The sequence below is a fragment of the Panulirus ornatus genome, chromosome 69, assembly GCF_036320965.1.
Source record: "Panulirus ornatus isolate Po-2019 chromosome 69, ASM3632096v1, whole genome shotgun sequence".
In the NCBI taxonomy this organism is placed as follows: domain Eukaryota; kingdom Metazoa; phylum Arthropoda; class Malacostraca; order Decapoda; family Palinuridae; genus Panulirus; species Panulirus ornatus.
The window spans coordinates 22,193,660-22,215,645 of record NC_092292.1 but is presented as its reverse complement, the minus strand read 5'-3'; the positions used below and the strand labels follow the sequence as shown (position 1 = coordinate 22,215,645).

The 21,986-nt window shown below is 45.6% G+C and overlaps 1 protein-coding gene across 3 annotated transcripts in view; it reads right to left on the bottom strand.

Moving 5' to 3' along the window:
* Positions 1–21,986, bottom strand: part of LOC139747670 (uncharacterized) — a 147,313-nt gene that overhangs the window by 57,801 nt on the left and 67,526 nt on the right. For all 3 annotated transcript variants that reach the window (XM_071660243.1, XM_071660242.1, XM_071660244.1), the window contains exon 2: positions 1,445–6,205. In XM_071660243.1, coding sequence (XP_071516344.1) covers positions 1,445–6,047 — 4,603 coding nt within the window. In that variant the 5' untranslated portion in view covers positions 6,048–6,205. The remainder of the gene's footprint in view (positions 1–1,444; positions 6,206–21,986) is intronic.

Below are 21,986 nucleotides of genomic sequence, written 5' to 3'. Positions count from 1 at the left end.
GGGAACATATCAACCATTCCCTTCCTGCACGGAGCGAACGCGTCAACCATTTCCTTCCAAACGGTGGGGCCAAATAAAAAATTTGCTTCGTAGACGGTGGGAATACAGCCATTCCCTTCCTGACGGCGGGAGCACGATGAACATTTTCTTCCTGACGGTGAGAACACTTCAACTATTCCCCTCATAAATGTGGGAGCATGTCAACCATTTACTTCCTGACAGTGGGAATACATCAACCATTCCCTTCCTGACAATGGGAACACATCAACCATTCCCTTTCTGATGATGGGAACACATCAACCATTCCCTTCCTGTCGTAAGGATTAGATTATCAATTTCTTTCCTGATGGTGAGGTGGATGAACGCTATTTAAAAAAAAAAAAAAAGAAAATCATGTCCCATTACAGAGGTAAAGGGAAATGTAAGGATGATTCGGTATGAACCCCCATCTACCCTGTTGGAACATAGATCACTGACCAAAGGTTAATGAATACTGTTCAAGTACTGCGACCTCACCTCCTGGGGGGTAAGATAGGTGTCACTTGGGCAGGAACGAATTTAGTGCTATCGGGAAAACTGGTCGTGGGAAATTCAGTACTACGAATACAAACAAGAAAATTGGTACTAGCAATTCAATTATCCATCAGCAAACAAGTGTAATATTTTGTAATACATAACTTCAATGAATCTGTATTTAACAGGATAAGTATGAAACAATCTGAAGCACCTGGTTCACTTCGTGGAGACGGTGTTGTGAGAAAAGATGGTATCACTTTATCTTGGCCTATCTACAGATGAATTTATCTACTTATGTGAAAAACTTTGGTAAAAGGATAAGTATAGCAAAGCAAGTTGCTTCTGGAAAAACTAACTGCCTCACAAAACTATATTTTCTGTTTCTACAATATTCTAAGGCAAATAAACAAAGGAAAAAGAATTATAAAAAGCTATTTATATGTATACTTTATGTAAATTGCTGTCCAAATCTGAAATAATGTGATTTCACAAATGAAGGAAAAACTAAATCACTTGAAACTTAACAATGGAAGATAGTGTTCCACCAAGTCACTTAGGTACTTAAAATCTTCAATAGAAATTTTCAGCTGACTAGTCAGGGCAAAAGCACCACTAGTCGGCTGGCTGTGAACAGCCACTCGAGATGAAAAAAAAGGGGGAAATTTTCTAAAGGAACCAAACTGCAATTTAACAACGCAATTCTACCAGTCAATGAATCATGTTAATGTTCCACTGCAAAATTAACGCATTACGGCAAAGGACGACAGGATGGTCAAAGAGATTGTCAGGAAGTTCTCAGGATAACAGACAGTACACAAGCATGGTGGCATACATGACTAATATTTACCGTTATCATTAATACTTAGCATTTCACATAATTTCAAAGACTGTGCCAGTATAAGGTGAAGGTAAAGGGAGGATGACTTACCTAGCCCATCTTTCTTCCTATTCTTCCTAAATCGTTTCTTCTTTTCCTTTTCGTCTTTGTTTGGTGCGTCTTGTTGAGGATCCTCCTTGGCAGACAAAATGTCATCTTTTATTAGTATGCTGTCTTGTTTATCTAGAGATTTTACCTTCCACCCATTAGCCGTCAGGATAGAAGACCCGTCAGTAAGGTCGTCCTGTGACCATACTTTTGAATCCTTTCTGCACAATGCTCGTGGGCGTGACTTTCGTATTTTCTGCTCTTCACTTTCTGAATCTTCTGAGGAGGATGCACAAGATTCTAACTGGTTGTCTTTCTGAGAGGGATCTTCAGACATTTTCTCACACGAGGCCATCCTTACTTCACAAGTCTCATACGCGACTTTGGAATAACAGGACCTTCCCCCAGAATGCTCTGATGCAAGTTCCTCTGAGGGGACAGGAGTGATTGCTTCAGGGGTCAAGACAGTCTTGGTACATAACTGGTTCTCATCTATGCTGAGATTCTTCTCATGTAACTCATCCTTTTCTGTCTCTGACATGACAGACCAAGATTTCTTACAGTCCTGAATATCAACTGAAGGATCTGTCTCATTTGAAGGGTCCATGGATAATCTTCGGTCGTTCATTCTTCGTAGCTTCTTGGGTCGGTAATACTGGTTTTCATCTTTCTCGGTATCCAAGTTTCCATGAGTATCTGTTGGCTCTATGGTTTCCATCGGATCACCTGAATTACTGACTTCCTCTTCTGCATTAAGGAACTGGAACCAACCATACTTATCAGACCCAGAGACAATAATAGATGTTGTTTGTGATGCTGGAGGTTTGAACACCTTTTCACTATTCTGAACCTCCTGTTTATCTACTTCATTTAGGTCTAAGCAATTTAATGATGAACTATCATTTATATCAATAATGGCACCATCAGGTGAATTATTGGCACTGGATTCTAGGTAAGTGTTACTTAATCTGATTATCTTTTCAGAGGGGATGACTTTGACTAAACTAGCATCATTAAACTTTTCCAGTTTCCTTCCCTCCACACTGGATGATGACTTAGAAGTTAGTTTGGATGACAGTCTGACCTTATCACTAGATTCCTTTGCCTTGTATGATGACGATCTTCGATCTCGTTTGACCTTTACATCCTTCTTAAAAGACGTGCAGTCCTTGACCTCATTATCAAGTGACTGCACCTTAGGATAACCGGACGATAATATCTTCTGTCTTTCATTATATTCTTTCACTAGGAGTTCTGCCCTTTCCTCAACAAGACGATCAACTGAGTATATTTCAGACACAGCCTCAGAAAATTTCTCTCTTACGCCTTGTTGCCGGACAGTTGTTACTTGGTTGTTTTTTTCACTTGCCTGACAGTCATCAGCTGATAGTGAGGAACCTGTATCGTGGTCACTGTCACCACTTTTACTGGTATCTGTACTGCTACTGAGAATTGGTTCTAAGCTTGGCACATCGCTGGCAGGAAGCGGCACAGGTCCATCAACACCAAAACTAACCCATAAACATGTATCTGAATCACGATCTGACTCAGTGTTCTTCACAAGCCTGTCTCGTCGACTCCTTAAGGTACAGCCTCGAGTGTTTTCAGTGGGCTCAGGCTCCCTTTGGCTAGTCAGCTTCTCTGGAATTGTTAGTGGAGAGCTACTTATCGTGGTGTTAGTGGCAGATATTGTGACACTACTTTCTTGCAAGGTCTTTTCGGACTGAGTTGAGTTAGCAACAGCGAACTCCTCAGACAAAATTGGTTGTGATGACTCATTCTGCAGTCTGTCTTCAACGAGTGCAGACTCTACTTTATCTTTACACTTCTGAACTTCCTCTTCCATCACCGGGGATTTAATGTTTTCATCCTTAAGAATTTCATCTTCAGATGCCTGATTTGGTTCTGTATCTGGCAAAGAATCTGAGAAAGAGTCATCCAATGAATCACTACCAGGACTACATTTGATTTTTTCACATACTTTTTCGACTTTAACACTGAAAGCACAAGACTCCTTTTCAACTGGAGTGGAAGACAAATCATCATTATGCTCAGGGGACTCACCCAGTGTAGGAAAAGCCACGGGAATAGGAAGACCTTTTTGGCCTTTAACTGCGGTTTCATTAAGTTGTTCGTTTCGCCCAGCAGTGCCGTTGCACTTTTCACCGATATCACATGAATCATTGCTGTATTCTCCAAACAGTTCCATATGTCTTTTGTGCTTATTTCCTTTAAGACCCTTCTTAATCTTTCCCTTGCACCTAAATCGTTGCCTTTTATCTTTCTTCCATTTGTGTTTTTTATCAACGTCTACACTAGAACTCTGGCCCTCACTTAACTTATTTGAGCAACAATACTCTTTATTGGGTCCATTCCCCTTCAAAGTTAAAACAATCTTTGGAATACCATTGTCTTTATTACCCTCTTTTTTCTCTGTCCCAAGAGGCAGTGGTATGTCCAGTTTATGTCTTAACCTGAACTTTATCCTCATTGGTCTCTTCTCAGCATCAGTCTGGTTTCTAACACACTCACAATACTCGGCTGAGCCTTCAGCTGACTCCACTGAAAGTTCCTTATTGTCAATCATAATTTCTTTAGAGTCTAAGAAAGGTACAGTCTTTGTGTCCTCAAATGATTCAACCTGAGTCTTTACCTTATTGAGAAATGTCTCCATTTGAGGCGCCTTCGGTTTTTCAACCTGAATGGCTTCTGATGGGTTGACTTGAAAAGGTGCCGATAATTCTACCTGAGCATCCATCTGTGATTTGATGTACTCAACTGCTACCGTGCATTTTTTAAGGTCGGATTCACTTTCTCTTGTACGTTTTACTTCACTTTCTAATGAAAGGTCATCTTGACAGACTTTTGTCAGTCGTTGATCTGACTGCTTGTCCTGAGAGTTCAGTGAGACCCCAACTTGAGATGTTAAAGCAGAAGTACCTGTATCTTTTTCATGAATTTCACTAAACAAATGCGGGGACAATTGTCGAATCTCGGCATGGGGCAAACCCAAGAAATCAGGCGACGGAGGTGGGGACCCACATGAGGGCGTGGGAGATGGGGGAGACTCCACACGAGAGGGCAGAGAAGCAGGAGAAGCTGGGGAAGAAGGCAGAGTCCTTGGGGAATATGGAGAGGATGGGGCTAGGATTCGCGAGTCTACTGAGCACGCAAGATGTGATTGTTCGTGTCCAGAGCCGAAAGGAAGGGTAGAAAGAGAAGATAGCGGGGATGAAGGTGGGGAGGGAGGGGAGTTTGGATGCTGGGTTTGTGATCCAAGCAGAGAGGAAACGAGGCAGCCGTCGGGCATTGATGAAGATAAGGGAAGCACGGTTGATGAAAACACATTTGACACAGAGGTGTAAAGAGAAGGAAAAGAGGATTGTTGGCACGCTGTGGCCAAAATGGAAGAGTCTGTGATCGATGGGAAAGGCTGCGTACTTGCTGTAGAAGGATGTTTGACCAGTGGAGAATGTCGTCTGGTTGACAGGATCGTGTATGTGACTGACGGGTTTGTATGTGAAGCTGACAGGGTCGAGTGTGAAGAGACCAGTTGTGCGGTTGATGGTACAGGATCAATGTCGTGGCAGGAAAGGCGTGAAACTGCTGCTGGCACAAGTAATGGTGGTGGCAATGCTCTTGTGAGAGGCTGGTGTGATGGGCACGACGCGGAGCAAGAGGGTTGGCATGGCAAACTTGAGGAATATGCGATAGAAGCCGAAGTTGTTGGGGTGTTTTGTGGGGGAGAGGTAATTGCACTTCCCCAGCTAGCAAGGCTGCGATCGCCAACACAGACATTTCCTTCTTCACGATGATATCCAGTGTCTTGGTCTTCCCCCAACACAACACTATGTATTCGTATACCTAAGAAATGGCTGTCACTTTCCTCAACTTTTTTTTCTGTCACATTAACACTATTTTTCACTTCGCTATTCAATTCTGCACCTACCGACCTGTCACTCACAACATGATCACCGCTCGCTTCACTCGATAGATGGCTGTCATCGCTACCACGGTTGGCCCAGGTAGTATACTGCGTGTTGCTGCTCTCTTCTTTGTCTTTATCTTCTTCACCAACTTTTACTGACTGCGCCATAGCATGGTTCACCTCCCCTTCATCAGTATCTCTATCACGATCACTGTTGTAATCTTCAAGTACGTTACTGTCGTTTTGAGAAGGGCTGTGGACAGGCAAAAGACGGATTGTGCCGTACGCTCGGAGACTGTTCACATCCCCTTGAGGTAGTCCATCTTCAAGACGATGTAGGAGAACTACCGGCTGTTCTAAAGGGCCTGGAGAAACGACAGCAGTGCAGGGCCGCAGGGCGGTGGTGCCACAGAGGGTGCAGGGACGCACACGGCGGGAGGCAGGACGGGGCGAGGGATAATGAGTGGCAATGGTACCACACGGGACGCCCGGGGTACCAACACTACGCACACTCACACAACTAAGTCGACCATACACGTCGCTACAGTTTGCAGATTGACCACTGCCATAGTTGTCAGCTGAGGCTGCTGCACTCCTGTAGGTGGTGGCAAGGACGGTGGGTGTAGTAACGGGCGTGCAGGGGACGTTAGTGAGAGTGTCTTGTTGTGGTGCTGCCATCGCGGAGCGCCAGGCTAGTCATGACGCCAGCCTCCACACCTGTGCTGCCTTCTACACCTGGGACACACCTGTGGCAGCTGCGGTGCCCAGCTCACCACACCTTCCAACGTGGCCAACACCAATATAAGGAGCAGTTCGCGGCGAGGGAGTCCTCACTCCTGAAACAGAATCGGGGCGTTACATGCTCATCTCCACGCTGCTCTACACTACACCACACAACACTACTGTAATTGTTTCACATCACATCATACAATTTTACAACATAACAATAAACTTTACAGGGCTGTTCCACATCACGACGACATGTAGCTCCATACCAAACCTAGCAACATTGCTACACACCATACCTTATCACAATGCCCAAAAGGGCACTCAGCAAAACTGCTGTACACTACCCAAACTAATCCACACCACTCACATCACTTCACACTACCCAAACTAATCCACATCACACCACGAAACACACCCCAAACTTCACCCAGACAGAATGTTCCACATCACATTAAAAAGTACATGCCCATACAATACTCCACCGCATTGCCCTTCCCCCACAACATTGCTTCACATTTTCCGCAACACTATTCCACACTACGTCGCGCAACACTGCCTTCTCCATCCCCGCAACACTATACAGTATATAGCAACAATGTTCCCTATCAGGCCCCGCCACACTGTTGCACACCAGTCTAACGAACTGCTCCACATCATGCCCTGTAACACAGCTCCACACCACACCCCACCATACTACTTCAAACAAAGTCCCGCATCACACCTCCACACAACGTCCCACCACTGCTCCACACCACACCCCGCAACACTACTCCACACCACGCCCTCCACACTGCTCCACATCACGTCCTACCACACTCTTCCACACAGCACTCCACAACACCACGACCCACTACACTTTTTCACACCACACCTCGAAACATTACACCACCCACACGGCTCCACAACACGTCCCACAACACTGCTGCAAACTACGCTCTACCACATTGTTCCACATCACTTCCCACAACATCAATTCAAATCACTTTCCACCACACTGCCCTATATCACTCCATACCACACTGTTTTACATCACTCCTCTCAATAGTTCTCCACACCACACACACACACACACACACACACACACATACTGCTCCACATCACGCCACAACACACTGCTCTACATCACGCCACAACACACTGCTCCATATTGCTCTACACCACAACCTATTACACAGTTCCACATTGCTCCACATCACCTACACTGCCCCATAACACGCCCTGTAGCACTGGTTCACAACTCACCCTATAGTAGTACTCATCTCCATCCACTGTTCCACACCATGCCCCACCACATTACTCCACACCACGCCCCAGTACACTACTCCATTACAGTGCTCCACACCACGCCTCGAAACACCGCTCCACACCACGCCCTAGTACACTGCTTCGTACCACGACCCACTACATTACTTCACACCACACCACACTACACCGCCCTACACATCTCCAAGCCTCCCACACTACTCCAAAGCCACATCCCTCAACATTGTTAAACACCATCCGCACTATACCACACCAGGCCCCTCCACAATGTTCCAAACCACCCACACTCTTCCATATCAAGCCCCTTGTAACTACTCCTCTTCATACACACTGCTCCACAACTCAGTAATCATCCACACTACGCCCCGCAACACTGCTTCACACCACGCCTCAACACACTGTTTCACAGCACTCCCTGCAACACTACTCTATACCACGACCTACTTACTATACTGCTCCACAACACATCCAACTATACTGCCCTACACACCCAAATCCAACCAGACTGCTCCAAATCTAAACCCCGCAACGTTGCTCCACACCATCCCCACTATTCCACCCGGCCTCAAAATATTGCTCCCCTCTCAAACTACATACCAAGCCCCAAGCAAATGCTCCATTTCATACACACTGCTCTACATCACTAGTTATCCACACCACGCCCCGCAACAGTTTCAAAACACGGCTGACCATACTGTTCCATCACATGCCCTACAATGCTGTTCCACAGCACTCCCTGCAACACAGTTCCACATCAAGCCTCACCGCACTATTCCATATCAGGCCCCGCCAAATTGCTCCAAATCACTCCCACTCACACTGCTCAACACCATCTACACTGCTCTACGCCAAGGTCCACCACGATGCTCCACACCACGACCCACCACAATGCTCCACACCACACCCACCACAATACTACACACCAAGCAACACCACAATTCTCCACACCACGCCCCACCACAATGCTCCAAACCTCGCCCTGAACGTTGCCCAGCACAACGCCACGCAAAGCTGCTCTATCTATATCAACCCGACAACTCCCCTCAACAGTACACTTTACATCTTCCGCACCAATTCCTACAATACTGCTCCACACCATGTCCACGACGGTGCTTCACATCACGTCCCGCAACACTGTTAAGCACCACGTCCCGGAATACTACTCCACATCACACCGTACAATAATGCTCCACACCATCCGCACTGCTGAACCACGCCTAGCAACACTGATCCACACCACACACCACAACAATGTTCCACACCACCCACACTGCTCAACACCACTCCCCATCACATTGGCCACACTTTGCCCCACCACGGTGTTCCATATCAAGCCTCACCATGCTGCACCACACCATCTCTGGAAAATTGCTCTACACCACATCCCACACACAACACAACACTGCACCAAACCATGCTCCATCATGCTCCGCTAAACCACTCAAAAAGCTCCACATCAATACCCACTAACCTGCTTCACAAAATACTCCGCTACACTGCTCCCTACCACGCCCAGCAACACTGTTTTACAACATCCCCCGCTACACTGCTCCCTACAACGTCTAACAACACTAAACATGTTACGCTACACTGCTCCCTACCACGCTCAGCAACGCTGCTTCACATGAAGCCCCGCAACAGTGTTCCCTACCAAGCCCAGCAACACTGCTCCCTACCACACCCAGCAACGCTGCTTCACAACATGCTCCGCTACATTGCTCCCTACCACGCCCAGCAACACTGCTTCACATCATGCTCCCTCCCCTACAATGCTCTCTACCACGCCCAGCAACACTGCTAGCCCACAACATGCTCTGCTACACTGCTCCCTACCACGCCCAGCAACACTGCTCCACAACATGCTCTGCTACACTGCTCCCTACCACGTCCAGCAAAACTGCATCGCACCAAGCCCCGCAACAATGTTCCTTACCAGGCAGCAAGCTACTCTACACCACCCACGCTGCTCTCATCACGCCCTGTAAAATTGTTCCACACCAAGCATCGCAACATTACTCCACACCAAGCACTGCAACAATGCTCCACACCAAGCACCGCGGCATTGCTCCACATCTAGCCCTACAACATTGCTCCACACCAAGCATTGCAACATTGCTCCACACCAAGCACCGCAACTTTGCCCCACACCAAGCACCGCAACATTGCTCTACACCAAGCACCGCAACCCTGCTCCATACCAAGCACCGCAACACTGCTCCACACCAAGCACCGCAACATTGCTCCACACCAAGCACCGCAACACTGCTGCACACCAAGCACTGTAACATTGCTCAACTTCAAGCACCGCAACATTGCTCTACACCAAGCACTGCAACACTGCTCCACACCAAGCACCGCAACACTGCTCTACACCAAGCACCGCAACATTGCTCCACATCAAGCACCGCAACATTGCTCCACACCAAGCACCGCAACAATGCTCCACACCAAGCACCAAAATACTGCTCCACACCAAGCATTGCAACATTGCTCCACACCAAGCACCGCAACTTTGCTCCACACCAAGCACCGCAACATTGCTCTACACCAAGCACCGCAACCCTGCTCCATACCAAGCACCGCAACACTGCTCCACACCAAGCCCCGCAACATTGCTCCACACCAAGCACCGCAACACTGCTGCACACCAAGCACTGTAACATTGCTCCACACAAAGCACCACAACACTGCTCCACACCAAGCACCGCAACACTGCTCCACACCAAGCACCGCAACACTGCTGCACACCAAGCACCGCAACACTACTCCAAACTAAGAATCGTAACATTGTTCCACATCAGGCACCGCAACACTGCTCCACATCAAACATTGCAACACTGCTCCACACCAAACACCGCAACACTGCTGCACACCAAGCACCGCAACATTGCTCCAAACAAAGCACCGCAAACCTGCTCCACACCAAGCACCGCAACACTGTTCCACACCAAGCACTGCAACACTGCTGCACACCAAGCATCGCAACACTGCTCCACACCAAGCACCGCAACTTTGCTTCACATCAGGCACCGCAACATTGCTCCACACCAAGCACCGCAAACCTACTCCACACCAAACACCGCAACACTTCTCCACACCAAACACAGCAACACTGCTCCATACCAAGCACCGCAACACTGCTCCACAACAAGCACCGCAACTTTGCTACACATCAGGCACTGCAACATTGCTCCACACCAAGCACCGCAACACTGCTCTACACCAAACACCGCAACACTGCTGCACACCAAGCACCGCAACACTGCTCTACACCAAACACCGCAACACTGCTGCATACCAAGCACCGCAACACTGCGCCACACAGAGCACCGCAACATTCCTCCATATCAAGCACCGCAACACTGCTCCACACAAAGCACTGCAACATTGCTCCACACCAAGCACCGCAACAATGCTCCACACCAAGCACCGCAACACTGCTCCACACCAAGCATCACAACATTGCTCCACACCAAGCACCGCAACTTTGCTCCACACCAAGCACCGCAACATTGCTCTACACCAAGCACCACAACACTGCTCCATACCAAGCACCGCAACACTGCTCCACACCAAGCACCGAAACATTACTCCACATCAGGCACCGCAACACTGCTCCACACCTAGCATTGCAACATTACTCCACACCAAGAACTGTAACACTGCTCCACACCAAGCACCACAACACTGCTCCACACCAAGCACCGCAACACTACTCCAAACCAAGCACCGTAACATTGCTCTACACCAAGCACCGCAACATTGCTCCATACCAAGCACCGCAACACTGCTGTACACCAAGCACCGCAACACTGCTCTACACCAAGCACCGCAACACTACTCCAAACCAAGCACCGTAACATTGCTCCACATCAGGCACCGCAACACTGCTCCACATCAAACACCGAAACAATGCTCCACACCAAACACTGCAACACTGCTCCACACCAAGCACCGCAACACTCCTGCACACCAAATACCACAACACTGCTCCACGCCAAGCACCGCAACTTTGCTTCACATCAGGCACCGCAACACTGCTCCACACCAAGCACCGCAACACTGCTCCACACCAAACACCGCAACACTGCTGCATACCAAGCACCGCAACACTGTTCCACACTAAACACCGCAACACTGCTGCATACCAAGCACCGCAACATTGCTCCACACTAAGCACCGCAACACTGCTCCACACCAAGCACCGCAACACTGCTCCACACCAAGCACCGTAACATTATTCCACATCAGGCACCGCAACATTGCTCCAAACCAAGGACCGCAACACTGCTCCACACCAAGGACCGCACATTGCTCCACATCAAGCACCGTAACATTGCTTCACACCAAGCACTGCAAAATTGCTTCACACCAAGCACTGCAAAATTGCTTCACACCAAGCACCGCAACACTGCTCCACACCAAGCACCGCAACATTGCTCCACATCTTACCCCGCAACATTGCTTCACACCAAGCACCGCAACACTGCTTCACACCAGGCACCGCAACATTACTCCTCTCCACATCAAGCACTGCAACAGTGCTCCACTCTAAGTACAGAAACAATGCTCCACCCCAAGCACTGCAACACTGCTCCACTCCAAGCACCGCAATATTGCTCAAGACCAAGAACCGCAACATTGCTCTGCATCAAGCACCGCAACATTGCTTTACACCAAGCACCGCAACATTAATCCACACCAAGCACTGCAACACTGCTCCTCTTTAAGCACCGCAACACTGCTTCACTTCAAGCATCGCGGCATCGCTCCACACCAAGCACTGCAACATTGCTCCACACCAAGCACCGCAATGCTGCTCCACACCAAGCACCGCAACATTGCTTCACACCAAGCACCGCAACGCTGCTCCACACCAAGCACCGCAACATTGCTTCACACCAAGCACCGCAACAATGCTCCACACCAAGCACTGCACTATAACTCCACACCAAGCACTGCAACACTGTTCCACTCTAAGCACCGCAACACTGCTCCACTTCAAGCACCGCGGCATTGCTCCACACCAAGAACTGCAACATTGCTCCACACCAAGCACCGCAACACTGCTCCACTTCAAGCACCGCGGCATTGCTCCACACCAAGAACTGCAACATTGCTCCACACCAAGCACCGCAACACTGCTCCACACCAAGCACCGCAACACTGCTCCACATCTTGCCCCGCAACATTGCTCCACACCAAGCACTACACCATACCTCCACACCAAGCACCACAACACTGCTCCATATCAAGCACCACAACACTGCCCCACACCAAGCACCGCAACATTGCTCCACACCAAGCACCGCAAAACTGCGCCACACCAAGCACCGCAATATTGCTCCACTCCAAGCACCGCAACATTGCTCCACACCAAGCACTGCAACACTACTCCACACCAAACAACGCAATATTGCTCGGCTCTAAGCACCGCAACATTGCTCCACACCAAGCACTACAACATTGCTTCTCACTAAACACCGCAACATTACTCCAAACCAAGCACCGCAACACTGTTCCACTTCAAGCACCGCAACATTACTCCACACCAAGCACTGCTACACTTCTCCACTCTAAGCACCGCAACATTGCTCCACACCAAACACCGCAACATTACTCCAAACCAAGCACCGCAAAACTGCTCCACTTCAAGCACCGCAACATTGCTCTACACCAAGCACTGCAACATTGCTCCACACCAAGCACTGCAATATTGCTCCACCCCAAGCACCTCAACATTGCTCCACTCCAAGCACCGCAACATTACTCCACACCATGCACCGAAACATTGCTCCACACCAAGCACCGCAACACTACTCCACACCAAGCACAGTAACATTGCTCAACAGCAAGCACCGCAACACTGCTCCACACTAAGCACCGTAACACCGCTCCACACCAAGCATTGCAACACTGCTCCACACCAAGCACCGCAATATTGCTCCACACCAAGCACTGCAACACTACTCCACACCAAGCACCGCAACACTGCTCCACACCAAGCACCGCAACATTGCTCCAAACACCATACCTCTACTCACTCTTTTACACCATACCAAACCAAACTGTTCCACACCACACCCGGCCAAACTATTCCACATCATAATTTGCACCATATCCCAACGTAATACTTCGCTCCACACTAAACCCAGCCACACTGTTGCATATAATGTTCCGCCACACTTCTCATCACCAAAACATGACACAGCCCAGACTGTTACACTGTTTTACAAAACATTACATCACACTACCGCTCCACAATACATCACATCGCACAGTTCTACAGCACAAAACACCACTTTCCTCTTCAGCGCAGTACACCACTGTTCCACAACACTATAACACACTGCTCCCCAGGACACCACACCACATTGTTTCACTGCCCGCTAAACCACACTGCTTCACAATACAACACATCACACTGTTCCACAACATACATACTACTCCACTTCCCTGCACACTGCATTGTTTCACAGAATACCATAACATATTGTTGCAACACACACACAGGCTGGGGTGTGTGTGTGGGCATATATGCATAGTAGTAAGGGCATGATACATATATATAATATTAAGAGACGGGAAAACACGAATGTAAAGATTTCTTCCCGTAACACATAAATAGTAATCATGCATACACACACAAACTTAGGATAATGAAGAAATATGTGAGTAACTGAATAACAAAGTCAAGTCTTTTCATGGTGGAGGACAATACTGCTTCAACATTAACAGGGTGGGAGGGGAAAGGAGTCTGGAAGGTACATGATTTAATAGAAATTACATAATCAGTCTGTCAAAACAATCTGAACCACATGGACTTGATGTCTCATGGACTTGATGTCTCCCCATATGTGCCTGCCAGCAAGTTTTTGAGACAATAAACCAACGAAGGGAGAATGAAAAGCTAAAGCTACGGGAATAAATAAGGAGTACTAAAACAGCGGACAACAGATTACCCTACTAGAAGGGAGCAAAAGAGTAAGAGTAAGAGGAACATTATCCAAATGGCCTAACGTCACCAGTGATTTGCCGAAGGGCTTGCCCTTAGTCCCACTGCTATTCTTGATGTCTAGCCTGATGGGACGTACTCGTACATAAACGGGTTTGCGGGAGTTGTCAAGGTCATATGAGAACTAAAGACGATGACTGCATCGGCTTATGGAGGAACTTGGACAAACTGCAAAACTGTACTGATAAACGGTTATTGCATCCTAGAAAGTGCAAGGTAATGAGGATGAGACACAATGAAAGAAGCCTCTTTGTGATCATTAGCTAAAGGAAAATATGCGATAGGAATGTGTGTATAAGAAGACACTGTGTTTACCACATGGCCAGAGCTGCACGTTTAGTGAACAGTGAAAGATGTAAACCGTCTCCTGGCAAATATTATTATCACACTTAAGCATATGGATAAGGAAATGTTTGGTAAGATATTCATAATATATATCATTGTCCCTAAAGCGCAAACCTCTGATTGAGAGATTCAGAGATCACCAACTAAGATGGTACATAACTTCAAAGAGTTGACTGGATGCAAGCAACAAATGTGTTCACCATAGAGTAAAGGAGAGAGAAGGGTGGCGTGATTATAACCTTCCAGTTTCCGAATCAGCTGAACAACACTGATATGTAACACTTCTTCAAAATATGCAGTACCATAGTCACCAGGGGTCACAAAATGTAACACAAAGTTGTCAACTTAGCACTTTTGGCGTTAGATCTTGCGCTTTTTATAAAGATCTAGCAACTAAATTTCGTATTTAGCGCCTTAGTATATTTTTCAGCGCTTTTTTTTCTTTCACTTAGCATCAAACTTAGTGGTACTTCAATATATGAAGAAATTCAAATATTAATTATCATACGTTAAAGTGATTTAGGAAGTTTAATCGAAACCTATCAATAACAAGGAAAACAATACAAATATTGTACGTAATTCATTTTCACCGAACAGGGTCGGCTCGGGTGTATTCCGCAGGCTCCCCCTCCTCAATTCCCCCGTTCAGTTCAGGTTCAGTCAGACTGTCGGTGGTGACAGTGCTAGCTGTGGGCCATGAGGGACAGTAACATTACTGGTTGTGTGTGTACAGGCCATCACATTTATACCAAACATTTTAGAGCAGAGTGGTTAAAAGACCACAAATATGAAAAGTGGTTAAGAAAAGTAGAGGAGGATGACACAAAATGTCTTTAAAAGTACTGCCATTGTCCAGTGTCTGCCAAACTTAGTGATACTGAAAGACACAGCAAAACAGCTAAACACAAGAAATCTATTTGAAAAAGTGAAAGACAACACACGGGACACGAAATTTATCACCATCCACTGCAGAACACTGTTCATTACGTGTTGTTCATCATCTCGTTGAGCTGTGCAAAGCACGATTTGCATACAGTAAAAAGGTCGAAGTGTAGTGCAGTTTTGAGCAATGTGATTGCCCCGCATTTTAACGGACTTGAAAAAAGATATAGACAATCAGATGAGAGTAATGACATTACGGGTGACTTTCTTGGACCTTATTGAGTTTACTGACTGTAATGCTAACGCGATATGTGATGCCAGCAAGAAGTCCTTGAAAGTTAATGGGTTGGAGTTACAAAACATCCTGCAATTGGCACCGATAATGCTTCTGTGATGATAGGTGTTAACAGTGGAGTGCATGCTAAACTCAAGTTAAAAGTTCCTCATTTGATCCTGATCAAGAGTGAGCGTCATTCTCTACAGCTAGCTGTAACTCATGCTGCAGCAGAGTGTCTCCCTAGGAACTTGAATTTTATAATCAGAGATCTATCATTGGTTCTCCCACTCTACCATTCGCCAAGCAAGGTACAAGAATTTTTTTTTATCAATGATGATCAAGCTCCATTGAAATTAACACAGCAAAGCCAGACTCGACGGCTGTCAAATGAAACAACAATTTTCAGAATACTGCAGCAGTGACTTGAACTTAAGACTCACTTCGAAATGGCAAGAAATGGTTAAAAGCGTTACACAGCTCAGCTTCCTCTATGACATGTTTTGTGACAAGAATATCTATGCCTTCCTGATATTCCTGAAGCATATTCTTAGAGAGGTTCAGCGTGTAAATGAGAAAATTGAAGCGGAGGTGCCGGATCCAACCGAACTGCTATGTGACCTTATTCAACTTACTGATTCCATGAGTTCTAAGGGCCTCATCCCATGCAAAAAATTAAAGGAAGGAGATTCAGTACAGAACTACATAGACCCACATCCGTACTTGGGGTAAGAGTTTGAAAAGGAGATGGCACAACGTAAGTTTCCTGATGAAAAGGATATTTGAGGTAGATGCATACAGTTTGTAGTGGAGTTGGTGAAACGGTCAACGTTTTCCAATGCCCAATTGTTAGGTCAATGTCATCACTGAGTGCAAGTGAATGCCTGCAACCCATAAAGCCTGGAATACTGGAATTAGCAAAGATGTTTACTAATAACGAAGAAATTCTCACGCACATCGAGTTCCAGGTGGAGGAAGCTTCATCATGTATTGTGGAAACAGAACACTGGCGCCCTAGCACTCTAGCTGAAATAGCCTCGTACAGGGATGCAACAAAAAATACCTTCAGTGATCTCACCGAGTTGGATTTTACAGTGCTGACATTGCCTCGCTCCAACACTGATGCAGAGCGTATTTTCAGTCATATAAACACCGTGAAGTCAAAGCTTCGAAACAGACTATCAAAAGCTTGAATGCAATGTTAATCATCAAGTATGGACTATGAAGAAATGGAAACTACTATCATTATTATAAATTGCCTAAGGAAGCAATGAAAAACACTGGATCACTGAAAACATACGAGTCTTCGCAACCGCAACCAGGACCCTCACATAGACCACCACAACCCCATGACACCAAGGACGAAGAAATTGCGGATTGGGATTTAGCAGATCTGAAATAATGGTGAGTGTTTTGGTGTTAAACCAGTCAGTTGCACCTATTATCAATAATCTGGCACGTCAAAGAACAGAAATAACTCGAAAAGCATTTTTTTCGCCATCATTTTAGTAAGTTTAGCGCTTTTTCTTTTTAAGCGCTTTTCGGGACTGATCTGGCGCCATCTGAAATTTTGAGTTGGCAACTCTAGTAACTGGGTATAAAGCTTGTTACAAAGGATATAAAGAAGTAATGTATCTCTATCTCTGTTCTAACCCCATTGATAACATGTACCACTATCTCTGCTCTAATCCAAGCAGTGGCAACATGTACCACTACCTCTGCTCTAACCCGTGGCAACTTGTACCACTAACCCTTCTCTAATCTCATTGGAAACATGCATTACTACCTCTGCTCTAAATCCAGTGGCAACATGTACCACTACTTTTATTCTAACTCCAGTGGCAACTTGTACCACTAATTCTTCTCTAATCTCATTGGAAACATGCACTACTACCTCTGCTCTAAATCCAGTGGCAACATGTACCATTTACCTCTACTCATAGTATCACCAATGGCAAAATGTACCACTAAATCTGGTCGAACATTCTGATACTCAAAAGCATCGACACAGCATTATCACGTTTCTTAAATCATATGAAAACAAATTGGCCATATAACATTATGGTTATCATAGAAAATATTTTGGTCATCACAGAAAACATCATGGTTATAACACAGAAGACCTAATATGCTCTGTAAAATGCTAGGGAATACTGTACAAAACTTGTTAACTCAAAGTCAATGCAGAATCATAGAGAGCTTGAGGGAGGTACATGTAAAGAGAGATTGTACATATGTACAGCTGATACCAAAACTGTTTATTAGCAATGACTGATATAACACTAACAGGTTAGCCTGGGTGGGAATCATCATCACAAACATAACAATGACAGGTTACTTAGCTGGGAATCATCATCCAACACAACATATGATAGTGACAGATTGTCTGGCTGGGATTCTTTATCCAACATAAAGACAATGATGGATTGCCTGGCTGGGAATAATCATCCAACAGAACATATGCCAGTGACAAATTACCAAGGTGGGAATCATCATCCAGCAAAACATATGGCACTGACAGGTTACCTGGATGGGAATCATCATCCAACATATAACTTGTGATATGTTTCCTGGCTGGGAATCATCATTCGACATATATGAAAGTGGCAGGTCATCCAGCTGGGGGTCATTGTCCAAAACAACATTTGACAATGATTGGTTACCTGGCTGAGAAAACATGCAAGGAAATAAGCTCGAGACTTATTTGGGTAAACATGAAAGTGGGTAAGAAAGGCGGGTGATTATTTGCGCTTAAGCATCTGAAAACGAGAGGACTAGCAAAAAGAGGAAAGTGTTTTCGGAGAAACGGGTTTGTGTGTCGGCAATTTCGATGCTAGGGATCGGGTGTTAAAGTTGAGTGATTTGAATGCGAGTGCGGGTAATGTGGCAGATGAGGGTATAATTGGGAAGCAGGGGTTACCAAGTGAAGCAAATGAAATTTGTGGACAGCTTGATGATTTGTGTGCCGAAAAAGACCTGATGATTGGAATAACCTGGTTGAAAAAGAGACATGAATTAGTATACATGAGTGAGTACGGTAGATAACTTAATGGAATCGAGGGTGAAGGTTTGTAAAGACTTTATGAAAACATTGAAAAGTGTGGGCGGAAAGAGGATGCAGAAAGTGAGTGAGCTTGGAAAAGAGACGTGTGTGAAAAGATAACAAAAAAGAGCGAGCGTATAATGGCAAAAAGTGGGAGTAAATAAAGCTAATGGAGTGGGTGGAAGTGAGAGGTATTTTCCGAAGCAGTGCTGACATGTGCGAGAGAAGTGTATGTCAGGTGGAAGGTGGGCAGGTAAGAAAGGGTAGTGAGTGGTGGATGAGAAAGTTAAGTTACAAGTGAAATAAAAAAGGAGCTGTATGGGCGTTACCTGGAGGGAAGGAGTGCGACTAATTGATAGATGTACAAAAGAAAACGGTAGGAGGGTCAAGAGGAAGGTGCAGAGGCTGTAAAAGAAGGTAAATGAGAGTTGGGGTTAAAGAGTCTAGCAAAATTTAGAGAGAAAAAAGAAAAAGGTTTTGAAAGAATGTTCATAGCAAGATAAAAACAAAAGAACAAATGGCAGCATCGGTAAAGGGAACAGATGGGGAAGTGACAACAGGCGGAGGTGGAAAAAAAAAAATATGGAGCGAGTATTCTGAAGGGATGTTGAATGCGTCTGATGACAGGGTGGCAGATATAGGGTATTTTGATCGGGGAGATATGCGAAGTGAGAGTCATGGAAAATGGTTTAATGAAGAGAAGAGAAAAGGTGGTGAAAACCTTGCACACGATGAAGTCGGGTAAAGCAGTCGGGATGGATGGAAATGCAGTTGAATTTCTGAAGAAAGGTGACCGTGTTGCTGATGTTAGTTTTTTCATCGCATGTGTAGGTCATGGTGAGATGCCTGAGGATTGGCAGAATGCCTGTATGGTACTACCATATAAAGGCAAAGGGACCAAAAAAAAAAAATGTTTAAATTACATAGGAATGTTTGTTGACTATTCTGGGTAAGTTTTACGGGAGAATGGAGATTAAGAGGATGGTAGTTTGCACAGCGATTTAGAATGGGGAGGATCAAATCTGGCTTCGTCGAGAATGCTTGGAACACGTGTTTGCTTTGAAGAATTTATGAAAAAATACTTAGAAAACCATAACATGTATGTACCGTTTATGGATCTGGACAAAGCGTATAATGGGTTGATAGAGATGCTATGTGGAAGATGTTATGAAAATGTAGAGTGGGAGGAAAGCTACTCGGAGCAGGGAGAAGTTTTTACCAAAAGAGTAAGGCGTGTATGTAAATAGGAAGAGGAGAGTGCACGGTTACAGGTGAAGGCGGGTCTGCAGCAGGGGTTCGTGATGCCTCCATGGCTTTTTGATCTGTTTATTGATGGGGTGGTGGGAGAGGCAAAGGCAAGGATTTTGGAGACAAGGGCAGGTCTGCAGTTGTCGGGTTGAGAGTTGGATTGGGAGGTGAGTCAGTACAGTTTTCTAATGACATACCGCTGGTGGCAGATACGAGTAAGAAACTACAAATTATGGTCTCTGAGTCTGAGGGAGTATACGAAAGGAAAAAGTTGAGAGTATATGTGAGCAAAGGCAAGGTTATCAAGTCTAGCATTGAAGAGCGACAGACGGAGTGTGAGTATGACTGAAGAGAACTTGAAGTGGAGTGTTTTACACGCCTGAGAGTGGATACGCCAACAATGAAACCATGGGAGCTAAAGGAACCATAGGGTGGGAGGGCCGAAGATCCTGGTAGCATTGAAGAATATGTGAAAAGTGAAGTCTGTCTGAGACAGCAATGGTGGGCCTAAGAAGACTAAATACGGAAGAGATTAAATGTGATGGGAATTGAATATTAAGGACAATATGTGGTGTAAGGAGGATTGGTCGAAAAAGAAATGAAAGGGTAAAAGCGAGGTCTGGTAGTGAGAGGTGTATGCACGAAAAAGTTGAAGAAGGTGAGCTGAAATGGTTTGGACGCCTGGAAAGACTACACTAGTAAATGAAGTGGGTATGCCTGGCTGAACATGATGGAACAAGGAAAAGAAGGAAACCAAAGAGGAGGAGGAGGAGGAGGAGTGAAAATGAGTGTTCAGGGCCTGGACATGCAGGAGGTGTGCAAGAGATAGAGCGAACTAGAGCGATGTGATATACAGGGAGCCTCCTGTTGTCAATAGGTTGAACCAGGGCATGCGAAGCGTTCAAGGAAAACCATGGTGAGATTTGGTAGTGGATACAGCGCTCTGGTTTCACTGCATTATACACGGCAGCAACAGCGTGGATATGAACAAATTATGCCATTTCCTCGTCTGTTAATGGCGCTATCTTGCTATATATAATCATTATTCAACCCTAGGACCATTCCACGAACTCTTACGGCTGTAACACCAGGATCCCTTATCCAGGGACTCCTGCAGCTTTAAACTACACTACACTACGTAACAGAGTCAGGCATGGCTTCTCTGAAGCTTCTTCTTTGATGAAATTAAACTTTACTTCGTCAACACATGATAATACAGCCTCACCAAAGGTGCCTTTTTATTCATGGTGTATCCAAAGGCAGGTGTAGTTACCTCTGTCGAGGCTGTCATTTGAAATAGTCTCGTCAAAAAACTTATCACCCTAAAGGAGTCCATTTCTTTACTACTGAAAGTAGCGCAGCTTTGGACAGCAGGAGCTTCTGGAAGTCTTAGGAAACACCAGGATCCTTGGTGGAAAGAGGTATTACGACAATTATCTATCTATCTATCTATCTATCTATTTATATATCTATCTATCTATCTATGTATGTATCTATCTATCTATCTATCTATCTATCTATATATATATATATATATATATATATATATATATATATATATATATATATATATATATATACATATATATTATCCCTGGGGATAGGGGAGAAAGAATACTTCCCACGTATTCCCTGCGTGTCGTAGAACGCGAATAAAAGGGGAGGGAGCGGGGGGGGGGGCTGGAAATCCTCCCCTCCCGGTTTTTTTTTTCTTTTTTTTGATTTTCCAAAAGAAGGGACAGAGAAGGGGGCCAGGTGAGAATATTCCCTCAAAGGCCTAGTCCTCTGCCTAGTCCTCTGCCTAGTCCTCTGTTCTTA